This window comes from Armigeres subalbatus, chromosome 2 (genome assembly GCF_024139115.2).
Source record: "Armigeres subalbatus isolate Guangzhou_Male chromosome 2, GZ_Asu_2, whole genome shotgun sequence".
Classification (NCBI taxonomy): Eukaryota; Metazoa; Arthropoda; class Insecta; order Diptera; family Culicidae; genus Armigeres; species Armigeres subalbatus.
The window spans coordinates 300,275,540-300,297,733 of NC_085140.1; the positions used below are offsets into that span (position 1 = coordinate 300,275,540).

The window sequence follows — 22,194 nt, forward strand, 5'->3', positions numbered from 1 at the left end:
TAAAATAATCACAAAAAAGGTCACTCAATCAATTTAACTTAATAGGAACCATCATTTATTGCTGCAGTTTATCCGTCCGCTTTCTTATTTCTCGTACGCTACTCTTGAAATGTTTCTATACCTTCCGCATTGATAATACAAGTTTTTATCCAAACATATACAAGCTTTTTTTTAATTTCAAACTAATTTTATTTGCTAATTATCTAATACATGCATTCATTTCTTAGACTAGGTGTTCCGTGTTTTCTTAATACTATCATCCTTATTTGCTATGTTACTTTTTAGTTATTATTAAACTTAACCTAATTTATACTAAGGGTACAAGAAGCTAATCGTTGCAATAGAAGATTGCAACGATTTTTGTCTAAAATTGAAAATTATTTTGTAGGACATTTGTTGCAATGTCTCAATATTAGAAATTCTATGAAGTTCATTGGTACTATATCACGGAGGCAACTTCAGAATCATTTTCAAAATTTTATTTTGAATCCTCTGAAGTGCCTTCTTTCTGGTATTGCAGCAACTAGTCCATATTGGCACAGCATACAACATCTTCTTCTTCTTCTTATTGGCATTACATCCCCACACTGGGACAGAGCCGCCTCGCAGCTTAGTGTTCTAGTTATTAACTGCGAGGTTTCTAAGCCAAGTTACCATTTTTGCATTCGTATATCATGAGGCTAACACAACACGATGATACTTTTATGTCCAGGGAAGTCGAGACAATTTCCAATCCGAAAATTGGCTAGACTGGCACCGGGAATCGAACCCAGCCACCCTCAGCATGGTCTTGCTTTGAAGCCGCGCGTCTTACGGCACGGCTAAGGAGGGCCCCGAGCATACAACATGGCATGGCTAAAAATTTGGTTGTAAATAAAAAGTTTGTTCATAAGACAAAGTTTTGATTTTCTGTTTATAAAGACACTTAATATATTTGTTACATTTGGCTTGAAGGCCTTCTATGTGATTTTTAAAAGTTAATTTATGGTCTAGCAGAAGTCCTAAATATTTGGCTTCGCTAGACCAATTAATTGGAACCCCATTCATAGTGACAATATGTCTGCTAGAAAGTTTCAATATGTGCGAAAATTATTAGCTGAGTTTTGGAAGCATTCGGGGAAATTTTCCATTTTCGCAAGTAAGTGGAGAAAATATCCAAACTTTTTTGCAATCTACTACAAATGACACGAAGGCTTCGCCCTTTGGCTGAGAGACCCGTGTCATTGACACCCTGGTGGTAAATCAGGTAAGTCAGAAGTAAAAATGTTATACAATTAGGTTCTGCAGCGTCTGTCCGTAACCACAATCTGGTGACATTTTAGTAGTACTTCTTGCTGGACTCGGGGGCAGCTATAAATAGTGGAATATATAGATGAGCGAAGATAAATCCTCTGTCTCCAAACGAACTGTCAAACGTGTCTCCAAACGAACATGAAGTCACGATTTCAATGGAAATGTTACACTACTAAAAATCCACACATATTTATTGGCAAAAATTCATAGATTTTACTTATGATGTATATCAGCGCACACATAACGATTCTTCACGCGAACTACTAATTAAATATATCTCCAAATAAACTTTATGTGTGGTCTCGAATTAGCAATTATAAAATTTATGTGTGGTTTTAAATCGATTATATTAGGGTGGAGCTATTGCAAAAATTTATAACGGTGACACATATATCTTATGTAGATATTTTTGGCAGTGTAAGGACTGTGACGTCATATACGCGTGTGCACGGTCAAAAAAGCGACTCAGCCATGCTTTTGCTCATCTATTAGGTTCTGCAGCGTCTGTATGTAACCTCAAACTGATGACAGATTAGTAGTACTTCGCGTTGGACTCGGCGGCAGCCAACCAATCACGAAGTCGAACCTTGTCGGAGTCCTCGTCGGAGTCAGTGGATAGTACTACTGAACTGTCAAAAAAGTTCATTCGACGAGAACCGAATTCATTAGTGACGTCATGCTGCAGAACCTAATAGATTCTACTATCTATTAGGTTCTGCAGCATGACGTCACGAATGAATTCGGTCCTCGTCGAATGAACTTTTTTGACAGTTCAGTAGTACTTTCGACTGACTCCGACAACGGTCGAGCTCGTGATTGGTTGGCTGCCCATGAGTCCAACAAGAAGTACTACTGATCTTTCACCAGATTGAGGTTACGTACAGATGCTGCAGAACCTAATAGGGGCAGCCAACCAATCACGAACTCGACCCTTGTCGGAGTTCTCGTCGGAGTCAGTGGAAAGTACTACTGAACTGTCAAAATAGTTCATTTGACGAGGACCGAATTAATTCGTGACGTCATGCTGCAGAACCTAATAGACTAACGCAAAATGAACTCCCCCAAGAAATTATGACGTTTGAGTGGGTCGCATAAGAAGACTACCTCAAATGTCAAAATCCGTCGGGTGAGTGAATTCGATGAACCCCTGCATAAGTCTATATTAGGTTCTGCAGCATGACGTCACGAATGAATTCGGTCCTCGTCAAATGAACTTTTTTGACAGTTCAGTAGTACTTTCCACTGACTCCGACGAGGACTCCGACAAAGTTCGAGTTCGTGATTGGTTGGCTGCCCCTATTAGGTTCTGCAGCATCTGTACGTAACCTCAATCTGGTGAAAGATCAGTAGTACTTCTTGTTGGACTCATGGGCAGCCAACCAATCATCCATCATCCATCGGACACATCCATCCAGTGGATTTTTCTATCTGTGTGGTGACGATGCTGGCACCGCCGATGGATGAACTCTCGTACGACGACGACGCTCTGTTGCCGCCAGGGGTAGGCAGATTGCCTTTCTGCTGCTGTTTCATCGGAACTTACTTGATTGCGCGTGCAACACGCTCGTCGAGGTTCCACTAGTCGTCATTAGGGGAACGGAAATTACGTTTGCGCTGTTGGTTCGTCCTGCCTAGGTAGCGTAGAAAAACGGATACGTCCCTTTTCCTGCGTGCCCTGGGAGAACTTCTGAGCCTGATGGTGGGGTCAGAAATGGCCACTGGGAGTTCGCTTGTGATGTCACGGACGGTCGAACGGCTTGGCAAGAAACCTTCAAATAGTTGATTACACGTTTTACGTGTTAATATAACATTACAAATAGCACAAATAGCACGAATTACCTTCAATTGCACAAAGCCACACACGAGAACACACCGCCTTTTCACAATAGCACACACGATTACTTTTCTACAAACTTGGGAAAGGAATTTAAATAGGTATTTATTAGGCTCTACTAACTGACTATTCTTCATGTCACCTTTGAAACGACACCACGGCGCGAGAACTTTGGGCCACACCTGCCTCTTCCACGGATCAGTTCGAAGTGAACTTGATCAACTTGGGAATCCTCAGATTAACCGCCAAATTATCAATTGCATCACCGGACATCACGAAGTTAGTTTCGTGATTCCGAAAATTACTCTCGCGCTCTAAATAATCATATTCGCGCATGTTTGCGTCTCTTTCCACGAACAGCTTCAATCATCCATCTCGCTGTTCGGGCCCAAAATCTTGGGTGGAAAGAAAACACCAAAGGTCATTGCAATCTGAAAGGATTCTCAACGGGTCGATGCACGCTGCGGCTTGCATGTGCTTCAAGCCACCCAGGCAGATTGAATCATTTTTATGGGCAATAAATTCCCACGGCCGCTCACAACGTCAGCAGGAACTCAAATAATCAATTTACTTTTGCGCTATCTTGCGAGTGTCGATCATGAACGGAAATGAGCGCTAATGCAGTGAATTTTGGATTTGTGCTCTAGGCTGGTTCAACATATTGGGCAAATTACTGAATTAATTTAAATAAATAACGGATATTACGAGTAATATATTGAACAATAAAACGACATGCTCGTTACAATACAAAGAAGAATATATTGTGAATCGTATAAAATACGGCGGACTTCAGTGGGCTGGCCACTTATTGCGAATGTCGCAAGAAAGAATAGCGAAAACAATATTTAACAGAGAACCAGATAGGGGCCGGCGACTTCGTGGAAGGCCACGAACCCGCTGGCTGCACGCGGTGGACCTGGACCTGGGGACCCTGAACGTTTGGGGAATCTGGAGGATCATCGCCCAAGACCGACGATTATGGAGCTCTACAATATGCCAGACATAGGTGTATCGACGCTGTAGCCAACCATATATCCAGATACCAAGTATGTAATATATTGCTAAAAACCTGCAATCTTTCTTCCTCCCCTCGGATATTTTATCTTGTTGCGATGAGAGGGGTTACGCCATAAGCACTGAGATGGCAACCAAAGACATATCCTGTCGTGATGGTATCACATGTTGACTATTTTTGTTTGATGCCGCGTCACATATCTAGCTTTAATGCACTGATTTTACGCATGTGCATGTGAGCCAACGGACATCTTGTTTTGTAGCCTTGAATGTCAGATAGAGGCCATTTCCCTGCGTTCCCTGTGGCGATGAGTCGTAGCTACGCTTAAAATTAGCTAGATATGTTGATTAAAATGAGTTCAAGATTATCGACATTCGACGGAAATGGACTATTGGATTCATTGAGTAGAAGTTTTATCAAAGCCAGTTTTATTTTGTTATATTTTAATTTAAAGAAACATAATAAAAAATACCATTTATTATAATGAAGGTATATGAGCAAACTTATGACGGCTTCATTCTCGATAATGTTCACAGGTGTGATAAAGCTTTACTTTACCACCGAAAAGTGCTAAATCATAACTAATCATTAGTATATTCTAGATAATAACTGTTAGGAAAAGATTAAGCTACTAGTTAGTACATAATAAATTTGGGTCAATACATTTTCCGTTGGGTACTTTTTTAACATGGGAGTAAAGGCAAACTACTTCGACCCTACTTACTCAATTTTGGCTTCCCGTACGGATGTTCGAGGTTGGGTGAATTAAACTCACTATTGGGTAGTTTATTTCTTCCGTGTACGATGAAGAATGACATAATGGGAGAGAATATTAATTAAAATTGTGAATATAATGTCCTTCGAGCAGTTCAACAGTGTCTTAATGGACGACATGATCCTTGTGCGGCTGGAGAAATGCTTCAAAAGTTATTAACTTGTCATTTTAATGAACCGGGGATTGAATCTTCTTCTCCTTCTTATTGGCATTACATCCCCACACTGGCTGCCTCGTAGCTTAGTGTTCATTAAGCACTTCCATAGTTATTAACTGGGGGGGCCCTCCTTAGCCGTGCGGTAAGACGCGCGGCTACAAAGCAAGACCATGCTGAGAGTGGCTGGGTTCGATTCCCGGTGCCGGTCTAGGCAATTTTCGGATTGGAAATTGTCTCGATTTCCCTGGGCATAAAAGTATCATCGTGTTAGCCTCATGATATACGAATGCAAAAATGGTAACCTGGCTAAGAAACCTCGCAGTTGATAACTGTGGAAGTGCTTAATGAACACTAAGCTGCGAGGCGGCTTTGTCCCAGTGTGGGGATGTAATGCCAATAAGAAGAAGAAGAAGAAGAAGAAGAAGAAGAAGAAGATAGTTATTAACTGCGAGATTTCTAAGCCAAGTTACCATTTTTGCATTCGTATATCATGAGGCTAACACGATGATACTTTTATGCCCAGGGAAGTCGAGACAATTTCCAATCCGAAAACTGCCTATACCGGAGCCGGAAATCGAACCCAGCCATGGTTTTGCTTCGTAGCCGCCCATCTTTCGGGAATTGAATACTTTCCTATATTTGATTAAAAAAATCGATTCAGTTTCTATGATGAAACATTGGGCAACATGTTGCCGATGAAACTTCTTCGGTAGATTTTGAGCGCTCATAATGACAATAGACATCTGAATAACATAAAAACTGACAACTGTAGGGTTCTGTATAGAATGCTTACAAACACATTACTTGGTTTTCGAATATACTAACCTGATTATTTACAGACCATGGATATCAAGACGGAAAACTGGGAGCACGGCTTCGCGAGGAGAGGAACTACAAGGACGTGAACGGTATAGAGCGGTAGTGTCTAGTGCTGTGATCAAATTATAAATAAAGAATCTAAAGATAAATAATAACTTAAATCGCTACAATTGGCGACGAGCGGGTTAAAGAATCATTCGCGGTTTAAGGTATGTTGAAGGATAAGTTTGTTAATGAATTTAAGAAGAAAAACACGAGTTTTGTGAAACTGACGCTCCTCTGAAAAAACAAAATGGCTGGATGGATAGTTTTTTTTAGTTGACCGTAAGAAAAATTGGAGAGAGATGCAAACTTAGTGGAGTGGGAGAGAGATGCGGACTTAGTGGAGAGTGCTTGTAAATGGTCATAGTGTGGTGTGGTGGATAAGAAAAGCAAAGAGAGGAAGGGTAAGGGTGAAAAATGATCTATTGTTGCTTGCGAGAACGGGACCAGCCAAAGTTTTGATGTAGAAAAGTCGAGAGATCACTTAATGGAGAGTGTTTGTGACTGGTTTTGAGGGGAAACCCAACACAGAAAAAACACATGAAAATGAAGAGAGAAAATCAAAATGACAAAATATTAATCCATCGCTGTTGGTGAGAATAAACATAACCAAAATTTTGTTAGTGAAATAGAGGCACGCCAGAGAACTTGTGTGTTTATGTGAGCGTTTTTATGATTAATGTGTGGAGCGTATATGGATGAGTGTTTATTTTGGCCATTCACAAGAATTATTGGTTTTGTAGTGAATGGATAAGGAGAGTATATATATTCTATTCTAGATATATTACAGGTAAGTGTTTATCATTCATGTTATTTTGATGGTTATGCACTGTTCCATGGTGTTGATATATACAAATATAGCGTATAGTTTTAAAGTGTGCTGGGGGCAAATGTTATTTAATGTCTTCATGGTGCGATATTGGATGAAACATTTTTTTTATTGAGTTTTAAATTCTCTATTTTGACTCAACTGATTTAAAAAAGAATATATTTATATACATTTATACATTGTATCTAGATGCTTGACATCATTACATTTATTTGTTGGCCTAGATAACAACTATTTTTATTGCGTAATTTGCTTTTCAGCATGAATTGTTTTTCTTCTCGGTTACTAAAGTTGTTTCCAACTTAAGATTCAAAAAAATCACATTCCTAATAATGTATTGTTATTTGATCGTGAGTATCTTCTATCCAATAAGTTGAACTATCAATAGTGGAAATATTTTACCTTCCGTATTGAATATTACTCTTATTATGCGCAATATTGTTTATGAAAATGTATTTACAGATTCATACAAAAGTTCCAATTCACCGTGGAAAGCATAGCAAGGAAAGCAGTCATAGTAGGGAGCTTGGCTTGCCATTTGCAAAAAAAAAAAAAAAGAAAAAAAAACATTTTAGTGAGTACATTTACGTTTACACCAAACTTAATAAGTAGAGTTCAAACTGTTTCATTGAATAGGACTATTATTGTTTTAGAGCAGGGAGCCTACAAGTCAACGGAACAAATAGCAGGGAGCTATTTTGTGTAATTCTAGGGCAGGGAGCCCAGATGGGGGAGCGATCCACAGCAAGCATATGTATTGTGTTGCACTTGGGTAGATACCAAAGAAGTACACATGGGGCATAGCCGGTAGCTATGCTGTATAGCTCTAGTGCAGGGAGCCTAGAGGCTAATACCTAATACACTGTATGGCAATCAGAAGTCAACGTTGTGTTGACCGTGTGTGGAGTTTTTGAAAATCTAAATGCAAGTAGATATAGCAGGGAGCTATATACACCAATTCAGCTCCAGTGCAGGGAGCCTGAAGTTAAAAGAAGTACCTCCATGAAATATGAGGTTGGTTTGTAATGGTTGTATTATAATACAGTAAAATTTAAAAAGGATAAGGTGCATATGTGTATGATTTAAGCGTATTTTTGTGTTTTTGCTAAATAAAACAATGAAAAAAGTCTATTCGACATTTTATGTGATGTGACATGGGTTGTGTGATTATAAATTGAAAATAGTTCTTGTGAATGGTTCCAAATTAAATCAAATTAAAGCGCTATAAAATGAAAACACGCTTCAGTGGAATATTTAAAAAAATAAACAACGGAGTTTTTTTTTTGTGATTTATAGATGGATGAAAGTCGACCCCTGCCAATGTTCCGATGCGAACAAATAGAACCAAGTAAATTGGCAAAGGAATGGCGCGAATGGAAAGACTCTCTGGAGTTTTATTTCGACTCCTATCAGATAGTCGATCAGAAAATAAAGCGTTCGAAAATGTTGCACTTTGGTGGTCCTCAATTGCAGAAGGTTTATAAAAGTTTGGAAGGTACCGAAGATTTTCCGCTGGTTATGTTAGAAAAACGGTGGTACGATGTAGCTGTTGATCGTTTGGATGCGTACTTTAAGCCACGCTGTCAAGATGTTCTGGAGGCATAAGTTGAGAAATATGAAACAAAGGCGTTCATGAAAGTTTTTCTCACTATCTATTGCGTTTACGTCAACAGCTGAGGGACTGTGGATTCGATAAATATTCTAAAGATATTCGGAATATCCTAGAGGAGATTGTGCTTATCGATGTAATTGTCGAGGGGTGCAATTTACCGGAGCTCCGAAGAAAAATCCTCGAGAAAGATCAGTCGCTGTCAGATATTGAAGTTTTGGGAACATCCATGGAGAGTGTCCGGCTGCAAGAAAAGGAACTGAGAATCAGCGTCCACAGCGATAGTAGTCAGTCGGAAATCTGTAAAATAAAGACGTGGAAATCAAAGGGGGAACGCCAACAGGGCCGAATATTGAAGCGATTCAATCATGGACCGTTCAAAACAGGAATTAACGAAGTAGACATTATTTGTTACGGTTGCGGAAAATACGGGCATTTTTCAAAGGCACCATCATGTCCAGCGAGGGATCAACACTGTCGCAGATGCCGAAAAATCGGGCATTTTGAAGTAGTTTGTCGTAAACGTCCTGGTCCAGCCCAACAAGCATTCCCCCCTAAAAAAGTGCAAGCAATCGAGGAAGTTTGCCAGAACACGCCCACCCAGGAGCGAGATACAGAAACATCAGAAGACAAAGAAAAGGTATATTACACGTTTCATATGGGAAGTGAATCGAACGTATTTCAGTGCAAAATCGGAGGAGTCTCAGTGGAGGTATTCGTCGATTCAGGCTCAGAAGTAAACATAATAACTGCAAAGACATGGGAAGCTATGAAAGCGCAAAAAGTTGTCGTGATTAGATGTGAGAAGGGAAGCGAGGCAGTTCTGAAAGCCTATGGTAATAACGTGCCACTTTCAATTTTGGGCACTTTTGATGCAGTTGTCGAGATCGGGAGGCGATCGACTGAGGCCACATTTTTCGTTGTCGTAGGTGGGCAACGAAATTTGTTGGGTGACGGTACCTCGAAGAAATTAGGAATTCTGAAAATCGGCTTGGACGTGAATCAAGTACTGGATGTCTCGGATACAAAGTGTGTTCCGTTTCCAAAAATTTCGGACATACAAGTGCATATCCGCATGGATCCCGACGTGAAACCAGTTTTTCAGCCACTGCGGCGAGTGCCCATTCATCTAGAGAACGCTGTGACGGAGAAGATAGAGGATCTTCTACAACGGGACATCATTGAAGTGAAACGAGGGCCAGCAACATGGGTGTCACCGTTAGTAGTGGCCAGTAAGGCAAACGGTTCGATTAGACTGTGCGTGGATTTAAGACGTGTTAACCAGGCAGTTATTCGCGACCGACATCCAATGCCAATTATCGAAGATGTGCTCGCTAGAATTGGAAAAGGAAAAATATGGAGTGTATTGGATGTCAAGGACGCATTCTTTCTACTGGAACTTGATGAGGAAACCAAAGATGTTATGACGTTCATTACTCATCGTGGGCTCTACCGTTTCAAACGACTTCCATTTGGTCTTGTTTCCGCACCGGAAATTTTTCAACGTACGATGGATGAGATGCTAGCAGATTGCGAGGGGACCTATTGGTATCTTGACGACGTAGGAGTAGAGGGTAGTACAGTTGAGGAACACGACATCCGCTTACGCAAGGTATGATAAAAAAAACGAACGAAACGTGTATTTGATACTAAATTAGTAATAAATAAATCTGAAAATTTACTACAACTAACGTTTTATTGATTTGCTATTAAATTGATTCCAGGTTCTCGAAAGGTTTAAAGAACGAGGGGTAGTCCTGAATTGGGAAAAATGCAAAATACGCGTCACCGACTTTGAATTTCTGGGATATAAAATTGATCAAAAAGGCATAAGGCCATCCGATGTTAAGCGAGATGCAATAATAGATTTTCGCCGTCCTGTGAACGACAGCGAGGTGAGAAGTTTTCTGGGCTTAGCGAACTATATGGCGAAGTTCATTCCGAAGCTAGCAGAAATGGATGAGCCACTGAGGAAGTTAATTCAGAAAGGAATTAAGTTTCAGTGGGGAGATACCGAAGAGCAAGCATTCAATGCCATAAAGTCGTCATTGTCCAATATCAGTTGTCTAGGATTTTTCAATGTGGATGATGAAACGTCATTGTTCGCCGATGCTAGTCCAGTTGCTTTAGGTGCAGTTCTCATCCAAACGAATAAGCAAGGAGATTCAAGAGTCGTATGTTATGCTTCGAAGTCGCTAACCGACACTGAAAAAAGATATTGTCAGACTGAGAAGGAGGCTTTGTCACTTGTATGGAGTGTTGAAAAGTTTCAAGTGTATTTAATTGGTAGAGAATTTAATCTGCTGCCGATTGCAAAGCCCTAACCTTTTTATTCACGCCTGCATCTCGTCCATGCGCACGTATTGAACGGTGGGTATTGCGACTTCAGAGTTTCACATATAATATCGTGCATATTCCCGGGCCATCAAACATTGCGGATGTTATGTCACGACTTTCTACTGCTGTTCCTAAACCGTTTGATGAAGCTGAGGAATTAATAGTTCACGAAATTGTTTCTGCGGCAGTATCAACGGTCGCATTGACTTGCCCGAAATCGAAACTGCTAGCGAAAGGGATGAAGTCATACAACTAGTGATCGAGGCGTTGAATTCCAACTCGATTGATGAACTACCTTTGAGCTACAAGATGATCTCAACAGAATTATGTTTTGTTAACAATGTGCTGATAAGAGGAGACAGAGTCATAATACCTCAGAGTCTACAACAGCGTGTCTTGCATCTCGCACACGAAGGTCATCCTGGAATTAGGATGATGAAGGGTCATTTACGCGCAAATGTCTGGTGGCCGAAAATGGATCAGCATATTGAACAGTTCGTCAAAAATTGTCGTGGATGCACATTAGTATCGGCACCTAACCCTCCAGAGCCGATGATTCGCAAGGAATTTCCTTCGCGGCCATGGGAGCAAATAGCAGTTGATTTTTTAGGTCCACTTCCGGATGGTGAGAATTTGTTTGTGTGTATTGACTACTACAGCAGATATCTAGAAGTAGTTGAAATGCAGGAAATAACATCTGCATCAACAATAGGTCAACTGTCGATAATGTTTTCACGGTATGGATTGCCTGTTTCATTGCGCGCAGATAACGGCCCACAATTTTCCTCTGAAGAATTCAACGCGTTCTGCAAAGAGCAAGGCATTCGTCTGGAGAGCAGTATTCCCTACTGGCCCCAGATGAATGGAGAAGTGGAACGGCAGAATCGGTCTATACTTAAACGTCTCCGAATTTCTCAAGAGCTTGGACATGATTGGCGGAAAGAATTGCGTCAGTATATTTTAACGTATCACTCTACAGCGCACCCTACAACTGGAAAATCTCCAGCGGAGTTGATGTTCGGACGGCGTATACGTACCAAACTGCCATACATCCCCTCCACTGTAAATTGCTATGATGAGGACGTAAGAGACCAAGATAGCATTCAGAAAGAAAAAGGGAGGGTGTACGCAGATTGTCGTCGAAAAGCAAAGCGTAGTAGTATCGAGATCGGCGACCACGTACTGGCAAAACGTCCGAAAAAAGATAATAAGCTAAGCTCTAATTTCTCCCCGGAGGAGTTCGTCGTAATGGAGAAGAGAGGAACGGACGTTACAATTCGTTCAAATTCTTCAGGAAAGCAATTCAGAAGAAGTGCAGCTCATCTGAAACGTATACCAAAAATTTCTGACACGAACGATCACCGTAATCGTGACGAGCCGGACCATCCCGACACAGCCTATCAGACGGGTGAAAACGGTCATCCTGATGGGAACGGTATTTCTGATGAGAACGATTTCCTCGGCGGGAACATAGATGACAGCAGACATGAAAACGCAACAGAAAAAGCCGGGCCATCCGGGCCATCTACAAGTGAGCGATCCAAGAGAACCAGAGCCGAGTCGAGCCGACTCAAGGATTATATAATGTATTAACATCCTCACGCCATTCATACTCTTTTCAAAGAAAGGTAGGGGTGTAGGGTTCTGTATAGAATGCTTACAAACACATTACTTGGTTTTCGAATATACTAACCTGATTATTTACAGACCATGGATATCAAGACGGAAAACTGGGAGCACGGCTTCGCGAGGAGAGGGACTACAAGGACGTGAACGGTATAGAGCGGTAGTGTCTAGTGCTGTGATCAAATTATAAATAAAGAATCTAAAGATAAATAATAACTTAAATCCCTACAACAACATGATCTGATTTTGACAATAAAATGACAAAAATAACTTAAAATATTACGAAGTTATTCAGCATTAGACCTCTCTGACTATTTATGAGCTTAATTTCCTTCGATTCAGTTTTAACAGCATCTTTTTGGACGACATGTTCCGTGTACGGCTTGCAAACTGCTTCGAAAGGAATTATGCAACGGTGTCATCAAAGGCCTGGTGCAGAGGTTTCTACTCTATTCAGAGTCCCACCAGTAAACCTTAAAAAAAACCTGCAATCTTTCTGAAAATTTGACGTAATAGTCTTTATCTGCATGCATGGCTATGGAACTCTTAAATGGACCACAATTAAAGACTAGATCATTTGGAAATGGGGCACTTTATTTTAGAGATACTGGCGTTCTAGTTGGTCGGATATGCAAGTTCTTAGCAGCGTTTTATTATTTGTAAACATGTCACCACTGTCACCACTGACATAGGCCGAATAAAAAAACACATAAATGGTTGATGTACCACCTTTTCTGGCAATTACTCATATGTATAAACAAAAACGGAAACTATGTGCTTTGTTCACCAACTTCCCAACAAGAATATTTGTGATTTATTCTGCTTATTCATCTATGTAAATTTGGATAGATGGCTATGAACTTGATTCACATCACCGCATTAGATTCCTAGCTTGCGAAACTAACGTCCGTAGTACTCCCGGAACACTCAGAAAAATTACTGAAATCGTGAAAATCTGCAGCGCTACTAACAACTCCGGTGACGTATTGTCTCTGAAGATTCGCTTCTTATATCCCAGTACAAGGGCTGCCATTCCGATGACAAAACATGCCAGTCCAATGAACTGGTGACTCAACTTAATATAGATTGGTTTAAAGCGTTTCCGCAGCTCCCGAGCATACAGCGCACAAATCCCGCTGCCCGTATTCACTATCAGTAGAATTAAAGCCACCAAACCGAGTATCGAGTGCGTCCCGTGGAAGTGCTTCTTGGCATTGATTTGGCGCCAATAGAACTCAAGTGCTATGCCAACGATGATGCAAACGGTTCCGACCACCTGCATGATCCAGTGAGTTGTCTTACGCTGCGGCTTTGTCAAGGCCACCGCCCACGAACAACCCGAGTAGAACACCAAGATCGATTCTGCCATCAGAACGTGGAACTGTGGATAACGAAAGAATAGGAAATTTCTGTTCAATGGAACAATTGATTGGTAAAAATCTTACTCCGAATACGCAGAGAATAACATGCCACGTGAAAACCAGTTCGAATCCATTTTTGTAGCAAATCCAAATGGTGTAGATGAAGACGAACCCGATGAAGACATGGTTCAAAGTGTTGAAAATCAGCTTCGCAGTGTCTAATATAGATGGTCTGGCGCTTCTTTCAATGTTATTGTCGTCTAGATCCACTAAAAGTTTTTTCATAATAAATATTAGGGATTTTATTCTCAATCGTTGATTGAATAATTCTACTCTTATTTCGAATGGGTCTCGCACGGTTTCGGAATATTCAAGTTCGATTGATGAATCTTCCGTGAGCACTGGCTATACTGATAACCCATGGTAGCGATCCTGTTCACGTCCACCCCCTTTTCTGTTTCTGTACACAAAGAGCCGCTTCACGTCACCTAAGCGATGGGGTTTCCAAAGCGTCGACAAATAATCACACACCACAGAATCACTCTCGACGCTATCGAGCGAGCTGTTCGTTTGTACTTGCAGGTTCTGCATATATTTAAGAAACAGAGTGAACGTTCCAATAGTGATGATTTGTAAATGAAATATATAATTTGGTAAAGATGCTATAATACATTAATAATAGTTATTAATATTGAAGGAAGTGCCCGACATTGCAAAGAGGTGTTTATTGAAACTGTTCAATCAATTACTGGAAACAAAATTATATCAAATATTATTAGACATTCAAAAACCTGAAGTCCACACCCGAGTATAACTCGTGATTCAATCTCGATTCAATTTTGCCTACGGAAGCAATTGGAGAAGATGCTTCACTGTTTTCGAACCGAATGGGTTGAATCAAATGGTCTCTTGTTCCGAACGAACGACTGTTTTGCGTTACTTTTCAAAGAACTTTTGCTAAGAAAGAGCAAATGAACACAGTATTTTTATATTAGGGAGTTTTGGTTCAGTTTTCGTCAACGTCATTGACTATTGTGTCATGGGAAATAGCACATTGGATAGTTTGCAGATGGTTGTGTAGTGTCTATTACAAGGCCTACAGCAGTTGATCTGCTGCAAGCACCTTGGGTCTTATAACTTGGTATCGATTTCTCTCCGGAGAAAACTGAGATGGTTGTCTTATGCAAAGACAGCAAAGCTCCCGCTTCAGCTGATTGACGAAACAATCTCTCATAGCAAGTCATCACAATACCTCGGGGTCTGGTAGGATTCCAAATTTACTTTTAAGAAGCACATTTTGAGCAGAACTTTTTGTAAATCAGCATCTAAAATGAGTTGTTGGAAAATGGGTCAAGCTCTGGCTAAATAATAAAAAACACCAAAATCAAAACTTCCATATACGAATGTATCAGATGCACTTGCACAATACTTGCTTTTACCCTGACTCGAATACAATCATTCGTTTGAAGAAAATGTATAAACTGAGACGGTATAACCATTCAGTATGACAATCTTACTATGTATGCTCTATTATCTGTTTAATGATAGCTTAGAAATCTTGTAAACATTCTTACACTACAATGAATCACAGAAAGAAAAGTTGTTTTTAATTTCGTCGGGTATGTAGCATCTTTTTTTTTTGCTCAGCATGCCGATTCAGCCGATATTCATTCTCAGACAATGGTGCCCACATTTTATTATCCATAAAAACGTGACCCAATATGTGATTCCCCTAAATCTCAGCCTTCGTTATATGTAATGAACTATTGTACAGATGAGAATGTTTAATCCAGCAGATGATGCCATCCCGCAAAAACAGCTTCAAGAAGGATCGGAGGTCAACTTTGAAAAAGTTCGAAGATTTGTGGAACTCACAACCAAGGACGGTTTCAATCATTGCAATCATATAGACAGAGTTTGATCAATTCCCTAACAACTAATTGCAGAAGCTAAATTTTAAAATGGGATGTCTGGTGGACTTGTAGCGCTATTTTTTATAATAAATGCGCTGAACAAGTCGTTGTTTGAATTCTAAAACTGTACTGCATCATGTACTATGAAGTGTAGGTTGAATTAACGTGGAAACTTTTTTTTTATCTTTATTAACTAAAACTAAACTAAAACTAAACTAAAACTAAACTAAAACTAAACTAAACTAAAACTAAACTAAAACTAAACTAAAACTAAACTAAAACTAAACTAAAACTAAACTAAAACTAAACTAAAACTAAACTAAAACTAAACTAAAACTAAACTAAAACTAAACTAAAACTAAACTAAAACTAAACTAAAACTAAACTAAACTAAACTAAAACTAAACTAAAACTAAACTAAAACTAAACTAAAACTAAACTAAAACTAAACTAAAACTAAACTAAAACTAAACTAAAACTAAACTAAAACTAAACTAAAACTAAACTAAAACTAAACTAAAACTAAACTAAAACTAAACTAAAACTAAACTAAAACTAAACTAAAACTAAACCAAAACTAAACTAAAACTAAACTAAAACTAAACTAAAACTAAACTAAAACTAAACTAAAACTAAACTAAAACTAAACTAAAACTAAGCTAAAGCTAAGCTAAAGCTAAGCTAAAGCTAAGCTAAAGCTAAGCTAAAGCTAAGCTAAAGCTAAGCTAAAGCTAAGCTAAAACTAAACTAAAACTAAACTAAAACTAAACTAAAACTAAACTAAAACTAAACTAAAACTAAACTAAAACTAAACTAAAACTAAACTAAAACTAAACTAAAACTAAACTAAAACTAAGCTAAAACTAAACTAAAACTAAACTAAAACTAAACTAAAACTAAACTAAAACTAAACTAAAACTAAACTAAAACTAAACTAAAACTAAACTAAAACTAAACTAAAACTAAACTAAAACTAAACTAAAACTAAACTAAAACTAAACTAAAACTAAACTAAAACCAAACTAAAACTAAACTAAAACTAAACTAAAACTAAACTAAAACTAAACTAAAACTAAACTAATGTAGGATATTCGGATGATGAAACAGGATATTTATATCACTCGGATAGGGATTTCACTTGGCTTTATTTCACTTCACACAGCCTGTCACAAACCACCCACTCGCTCTCGGTGTCGGAAACTAACTGCCTCCTCATCATCTATCTCAGTGCCTACTTTGATCTCTGATACTATTAGGGCAAGACCCTACAACCCCCCTTAACCTTTATTTGCTTAATATGGGATAAAATCTTCAAATCTACTTGGTTCTACTCTAGTACGTTTATCGCGATTTCCTTGACTTTCCTCTGTTTTCTTCTCCGCTGACGCAATCTTTTTGCCTTTCTCGTACAACAAAGTTGTACCTGAAAGGTTTTCATTTCACTCCCAAAACGTACTTTTTATAGAGCGCTTGTAGACCCATAGTATTATATACCATTCGATTCAGCTCGACAAACTGAGCAAATGTCTGTCTGTCCGTGTGTGTGTCCGTGTGTGTGTGTGCGTATGTGTGTGCACATTGAAACATTAGACAATTTTTCTAGTACTAAACCTGAATCGATTTTGCTACAACAAGTTGCATTCGATGGGGAATGTTTTCTTCTTGTTCGCTATTGAATTTCATAATGATGGCACGGCTCAAAAAATAGTAAATATTCAAAGAGCTATGAGACATCATTATTTCGTAACAAATAAGCTATCGATTTTCTAGGTTATGTTCTCCCAAGACACAATTTATTCGAAACCGGCACACTGACAGCATAGAATACACAGCTTACACGGAAGAAAAAAACTTTACAAAGAAACATAGAAACCCATTAATGAGTAAAAAGTACCTATTTTAAGATTTCATGTATACACTGAAAATTCTAGTTTATTTTTTCAAAATGACCTAAGAAACATATTTTCATGAATGAATTTTAATATTGCGATCAACAGACCAATATGATAACTTTTGATTGCGGTACACAAATTAATCATTAATTCATGAAAAAAAGGTGACATATGTTCTTTTTAAAAGTTAAGCGTCATTTCTGCCATTTCTTTCCCCTATGGGCCGATGTGAGCAGTGAGAAGTGAAAAGTGAGACGTGAGAAGTGGGAAGTGAGGAGTGAAAAGTAAGAAGTAAGAAATGAAAAAGAGAAATGAAAAATCACCAGATGATCCGAAATGAAAACAAAAATGTTTTTCCAAATTTAGACTATCCTTTGAAAAGAGCTGAAATTTTTTGCTAATATTTTCAAATGGATATAATAGAAAAACGACGCATCCCACAAAAAGTGTTGTATGGGTGACCATCGCAAAATCAGTCAAAATTTCTAGTGAAAATATCGGAAACAATCCAAATTGAGCCCTACACTGAAAAAATCAGTTTAAAAATTTTAAAGTCGATTTGCGAAAAAATGCTCTTTTTATTTAAATGAAATTTTGTCTCAAGATAGGTGATTATGTTCCCTACCAACCGTCCATACATCGCAAGCTGGGCACTCTTAAGGAAAAAAGTTTTTCTAACAAAACTTTTTCTTGTCGGAATTATTTTCAGTGTATTTTCATCTGAAACTAAACCAATGAAAGCCATCGTTATAGAACCCCAAGCAAATCTATTTTTATGATACATTGTCTAATTTAGTCACTAAATATAGTTTGTTTTTAAATTAAGAGTAATATTAAAAAGGGTTTATATCTTCAAAAAATATTATATTCCATTATTAGCTTCTTTAGTTGCGACCAGTTACGACCAAAACATTGTACTCTGCCTGACTGTACAGGAATAGTTAATATGAGTATATATGTATACATATGTTAAATCCACCCTTAAAGACAGTGAAAAATCAATTCCGTCAAGAAAAGTTTTTGTTAGAAAACTTTTTCCCTTAAAAGTGCCCGGCTTGCGATGTATGGACGATTGGTAGGGAATATAATCACCTATCTTGAGACAAAATTTCTTCCAAATCAAAAGAGCGTTTTTTGCAAATTGACTTTTATTTTTTAATTGATTTTTTAGTGTAGGGTTCTATTTAGAGTTTTTCAAAAGTTTTATTAGAAAGTTTGAATGATTTTGCGACAGTCACCCATACAACACTTTTTGTAGGAAGCGTCGTTTATCGATTATATCCATTTGAAAAATCAGTAAAAACAAGTTTGACCCTTTTCAAAAGATAGTCTGCATTAGATTTGGAAAACCTAAGTATGCACTTTTCTTTTCACAGCACCTTTTAAGTATTGACCAATAAATTGACAAAAAGTCAACTTAACAATAAGAACACTTGCAAGTTCCCTAAAAGTCCTATTTGGCTTCATGCATTTCTATTACATTTCTCGCATAACTTTTCAAAAGGACCTAAGTAACATTTTTTCATGAATTCTCGCTTAACTTTTCAAAAGCACCTAAGTAACATTTTTTTCATGAATTAATTTGAATACTGCAATCAATAGTTTTCATGTTGTTCTGTTGATTGCAGTACTCAAATTAATTCATTAAAAAAATGTTACTTAGGCCCTTTTGAAAAGTTATGCGAGATTTATAATACAGCAAAAAGCCATCTAGTAGAAAATCTAGATGGATTATTCCATTGCTGACAAACGTTCATTTCGAACCAAAACCGCAAGTTGCTGGTTGATTTTTTGTCATATACTCTGTCTCGCTCAAACCAACAGCGAATAATCTAACGACTACTTTCACGAACACTAATAAGGACCAGCCACTTTAACCGACCGTGTTTAGCAAGTATGGTGTTGAATATAATCTGTAGATTAAAAAAAACAGTTTAATAAAGTAAAAAAAACTCAGCAAGTAACCGCACAATATTGAGTAAAACAAATTTAGTGTGTAGCATTTCCACATTCAATGAATAAATTTCGCCCCGTGTATACTGATAGCATTAAATTTAAGTTTGTGTTGCTTCTTTCGTGCTTTATTGATGATGCTAACCTCTCAAGCAAAGCTTTCCAAAGCTTCAAATGTGGAACACGAAAACTAACACACGCGCTATAGAGACCGAAGCCGATGACTTTATCCGCTCGCATCAACACAGTTGTAAAAATTTCATCGTTGGAAATAAAAATCGCATTCGTACATGCTTTCTCGTGCGCTCGTTACGTTTGCTGCCATTTTTCCTGCTTTGGAAGGAAAGAAGAGGCGTGTCATTGAGGCTAACTGCTTATTGGGGTGGGTGGTTTGGGTGGAATGATGGTGTAGTTTGGGCATTTGGGTGATTTGAACATAACGTTCGTTTTCATACACCTCATTATTTCCATATTATGCGGCTTTTTCCATTGATATTTATGTGAATTGTGTTGTTAATTTTCACAAATGTACTTGTACAATTATTACACAAAGGCATGCAAAATCAATGTATGACATACAACTAGTTTTATTGAACTTTAATATTACATTGGTGAAAAAACACTACGTGGGAATCGGCCCTAAAACAATTGTAGACGCGCTGTCTGGACAGTTAATCCATATTGTATTTTATAATGTATTTTTAAAACGTGCCGCTGCGCTAATTATTATACTATTTACCCACGATCGCATATTTGTAACATATGCATTTTTCCTTTCTCGTACAACAAAGTTGTACCGAAAGGCTATATGATTGCTCCAAAAAAACTTTTGATAGAAGGCCCGGAGACCCATAGTGTTATATACCGATCTACTCAGCTCGACAAACTGAGGTGACGTCTGTTTTTTTGTGTATGTATGTGTATGTGTACAAATTTTGTAGACACACGTTTTAGAACTTAGAATTATCCGATTTACTCGCAACAAGTTGCATTCGACAGGGAATTGTTTGCTATTGAAAATGGGCCCGATCATTGCTTTTCGGAATTATTGAAAAATCATTGTTTTTCCCACAGGTCCCCCTTGGAAAAAAAAATCAAAAAACAATTGTTTTTGAATGGTGGCAAGGCAAAAATATTAAAAATGATCGAAAAAATGTGATCTATTCACCCAAAGAGCTTTTTTGACCTTTTAAAGTGATTTTTCAATATATTTTATAATGCACGAGAAAGGCATCATCACTGCTAGGTGGATTAATCTGGGTTTTTAATGAGCTACGTTACGCCTATATTCCTTCCCTGATTTAACGGATTCAACAGTTACATCCCCTCCTACTTTCCTTATGACCTTGAACTCTTCTGCTGAGAAATCTGTATCCAACTTGTTAGTCTTCTTCATTTTTTTCATTATTACTCTGTCACCAGTTTGGATGTCACTTTCGTTCGCCTTTCGTTTTGAATACGCATACACCTTCCCTTTCTCTTTGGTCACTGCATCTCGATCTCGTACTTCCTCATCATTCAAAATTTCTGCTTCAATTCTTGGTAATTTACTACGAATTTTTTTGCCGAACATCAATTCCGCGGGTGATTTACCAGTTGTACTATGATTTGTTGCATGATAGGCCAGCAAATATTGCCGAAGTTCCGATTTCCAATCTTTGTCCAACTCCTGCGCAATTTTCAATCTTTTCAAAATAGATCTATTCTGCCGCTCAACTTCGCCATTCATTGCAGGCCAGAAAGGAATAGTATCCACCAAGGTAATACCATTATTTTCACAGAATTTGCGAAACTCTTCACATTTGGAACTGAATTGCGGACCATTATCGACTCGTAATGTTTTTGGTATTCCAAACCGACTAAAAATAGTAGCAAGCTCTTTTATGGTATCCGTAGCTGTTATCATCTCCTTAACATAAACTTCGGTGAAACGGCTATAATAATCGATTACAACAAGTAAATATTGCCCTTCTGGTAATGGCACAAGGAAATCTGCTGCAATATCTTTCCACGGTTGCTCTGGAAGTGCTCGGCGCACCATTGGTTCTGGAGCATTTGGAGCCGATACCAAAGTACACCCTTTACATTGTTTGACGTATTTCTCCACATCCTGGTCCATTCGTTCTTAGTCCATTGTTCTTAGATGACTCTTCATCATTCTCATCCCTGGATGTCCTTCGTGAACTATCTGTAATAGTCTGTCTTGTAAACTGGCGGGAATGACAATTCGGTCCACTCGTAACAGGACAGTACCAATAACACAAAGCTCTGTAGAGATGACTCTGTAAGCAATAGGCATGTCTTTTTCGCGATCAGTTTTAATAAGTTCAATGACCTTGGTTATTTCGGGATCATTCCGGATGGCTGCTTCAATTTCGTTCCATTTCAATGCAACGGATGAGCTTGCTGAAGTAGCTATTTCCCTAATTATTAGTTCCTCCTCTGCGTCAAAGGCCCTTGGCTTTACTGTTGTTAACCGAGAAAGACAATCTGCAATGCTCTGGTTTCCAGGAATATGAACGACTTGGTAATCAAATGACTGAAGCCGCAAAACCCATCGTTCAATCCGAGCACAAGGCTTCGATCGCGGAGTGAACAGATATTCCAGGGCTTTGCAGTCTGTCATTAGCTCGAAGGGTTTTCCGTGCAGATACATATTAAAACGTTCCACGCTCCACACCAGTGCCAATGCCTCTTTCTCCGTTTGGCAATAACGACGTTCTGTGTCCGTCAGAGATT

At 38.5% G+C, this 22,194-nt stretch overlaps 2 protein-coding genes across 3 annotated transcripts; one reads left to right on the forward strand and one right to left on the reverse strand.

Moving 5' to 3' along the window:
- The first annotated feature begins 11,035 nt into the window (after nt 1-11,035).
- Nucleotides 11,036-12,507, forward strand: LOC134216620 (uncharacterized protein K02A2.6-like). Its single transcript, XM_062695480.1, has 2 exons — nt 11,036-12,338; nt 12,418-12,507. Exon 1 carries the CDS (start codon nt 11,143-11,145, stop codon nt 12,301-12,303), a length of 1,161 nt encoding a protein of 386 aa, XP_062551464.1. The 5' UTR covers nt 11,036-11,142; the 3' UTR covers nt 12,304-12,338; nt 12,418-12,507.
- A 411-nt stretch (nt 12,508-12,918) lies between these two features.
- LOC134216622 (transmembrane reductase CYB561D2-like) lies at nt 12,919-14,211 on the reverse strand. Of its 2 annotated transcripts, XM_062695482.1 has the most exons (3): nt 14,031-14,211; nt 13,782-13,966; nt 12,919-13,717 (listed from the first exon to the last, which is right to left on the reverse strand). In XM_062695482.1, coding segments are annotated over exons 1-3 (696 nt in total). In that variant the 5' UTR covers nt 14,032-14,211; the 3' UTR covers nt 12,919-13,207. The 2 variants fall into 2 exon arrangements, with proteins under 2 accessions (XP_062551466.1, XP_062551465.1); XM_062695481.1 differs by having other exon boundaries at nt 13,782-14,211.
- Nucleotides 14,212-22,194: the final 7,983 nt, after the last annotated feature.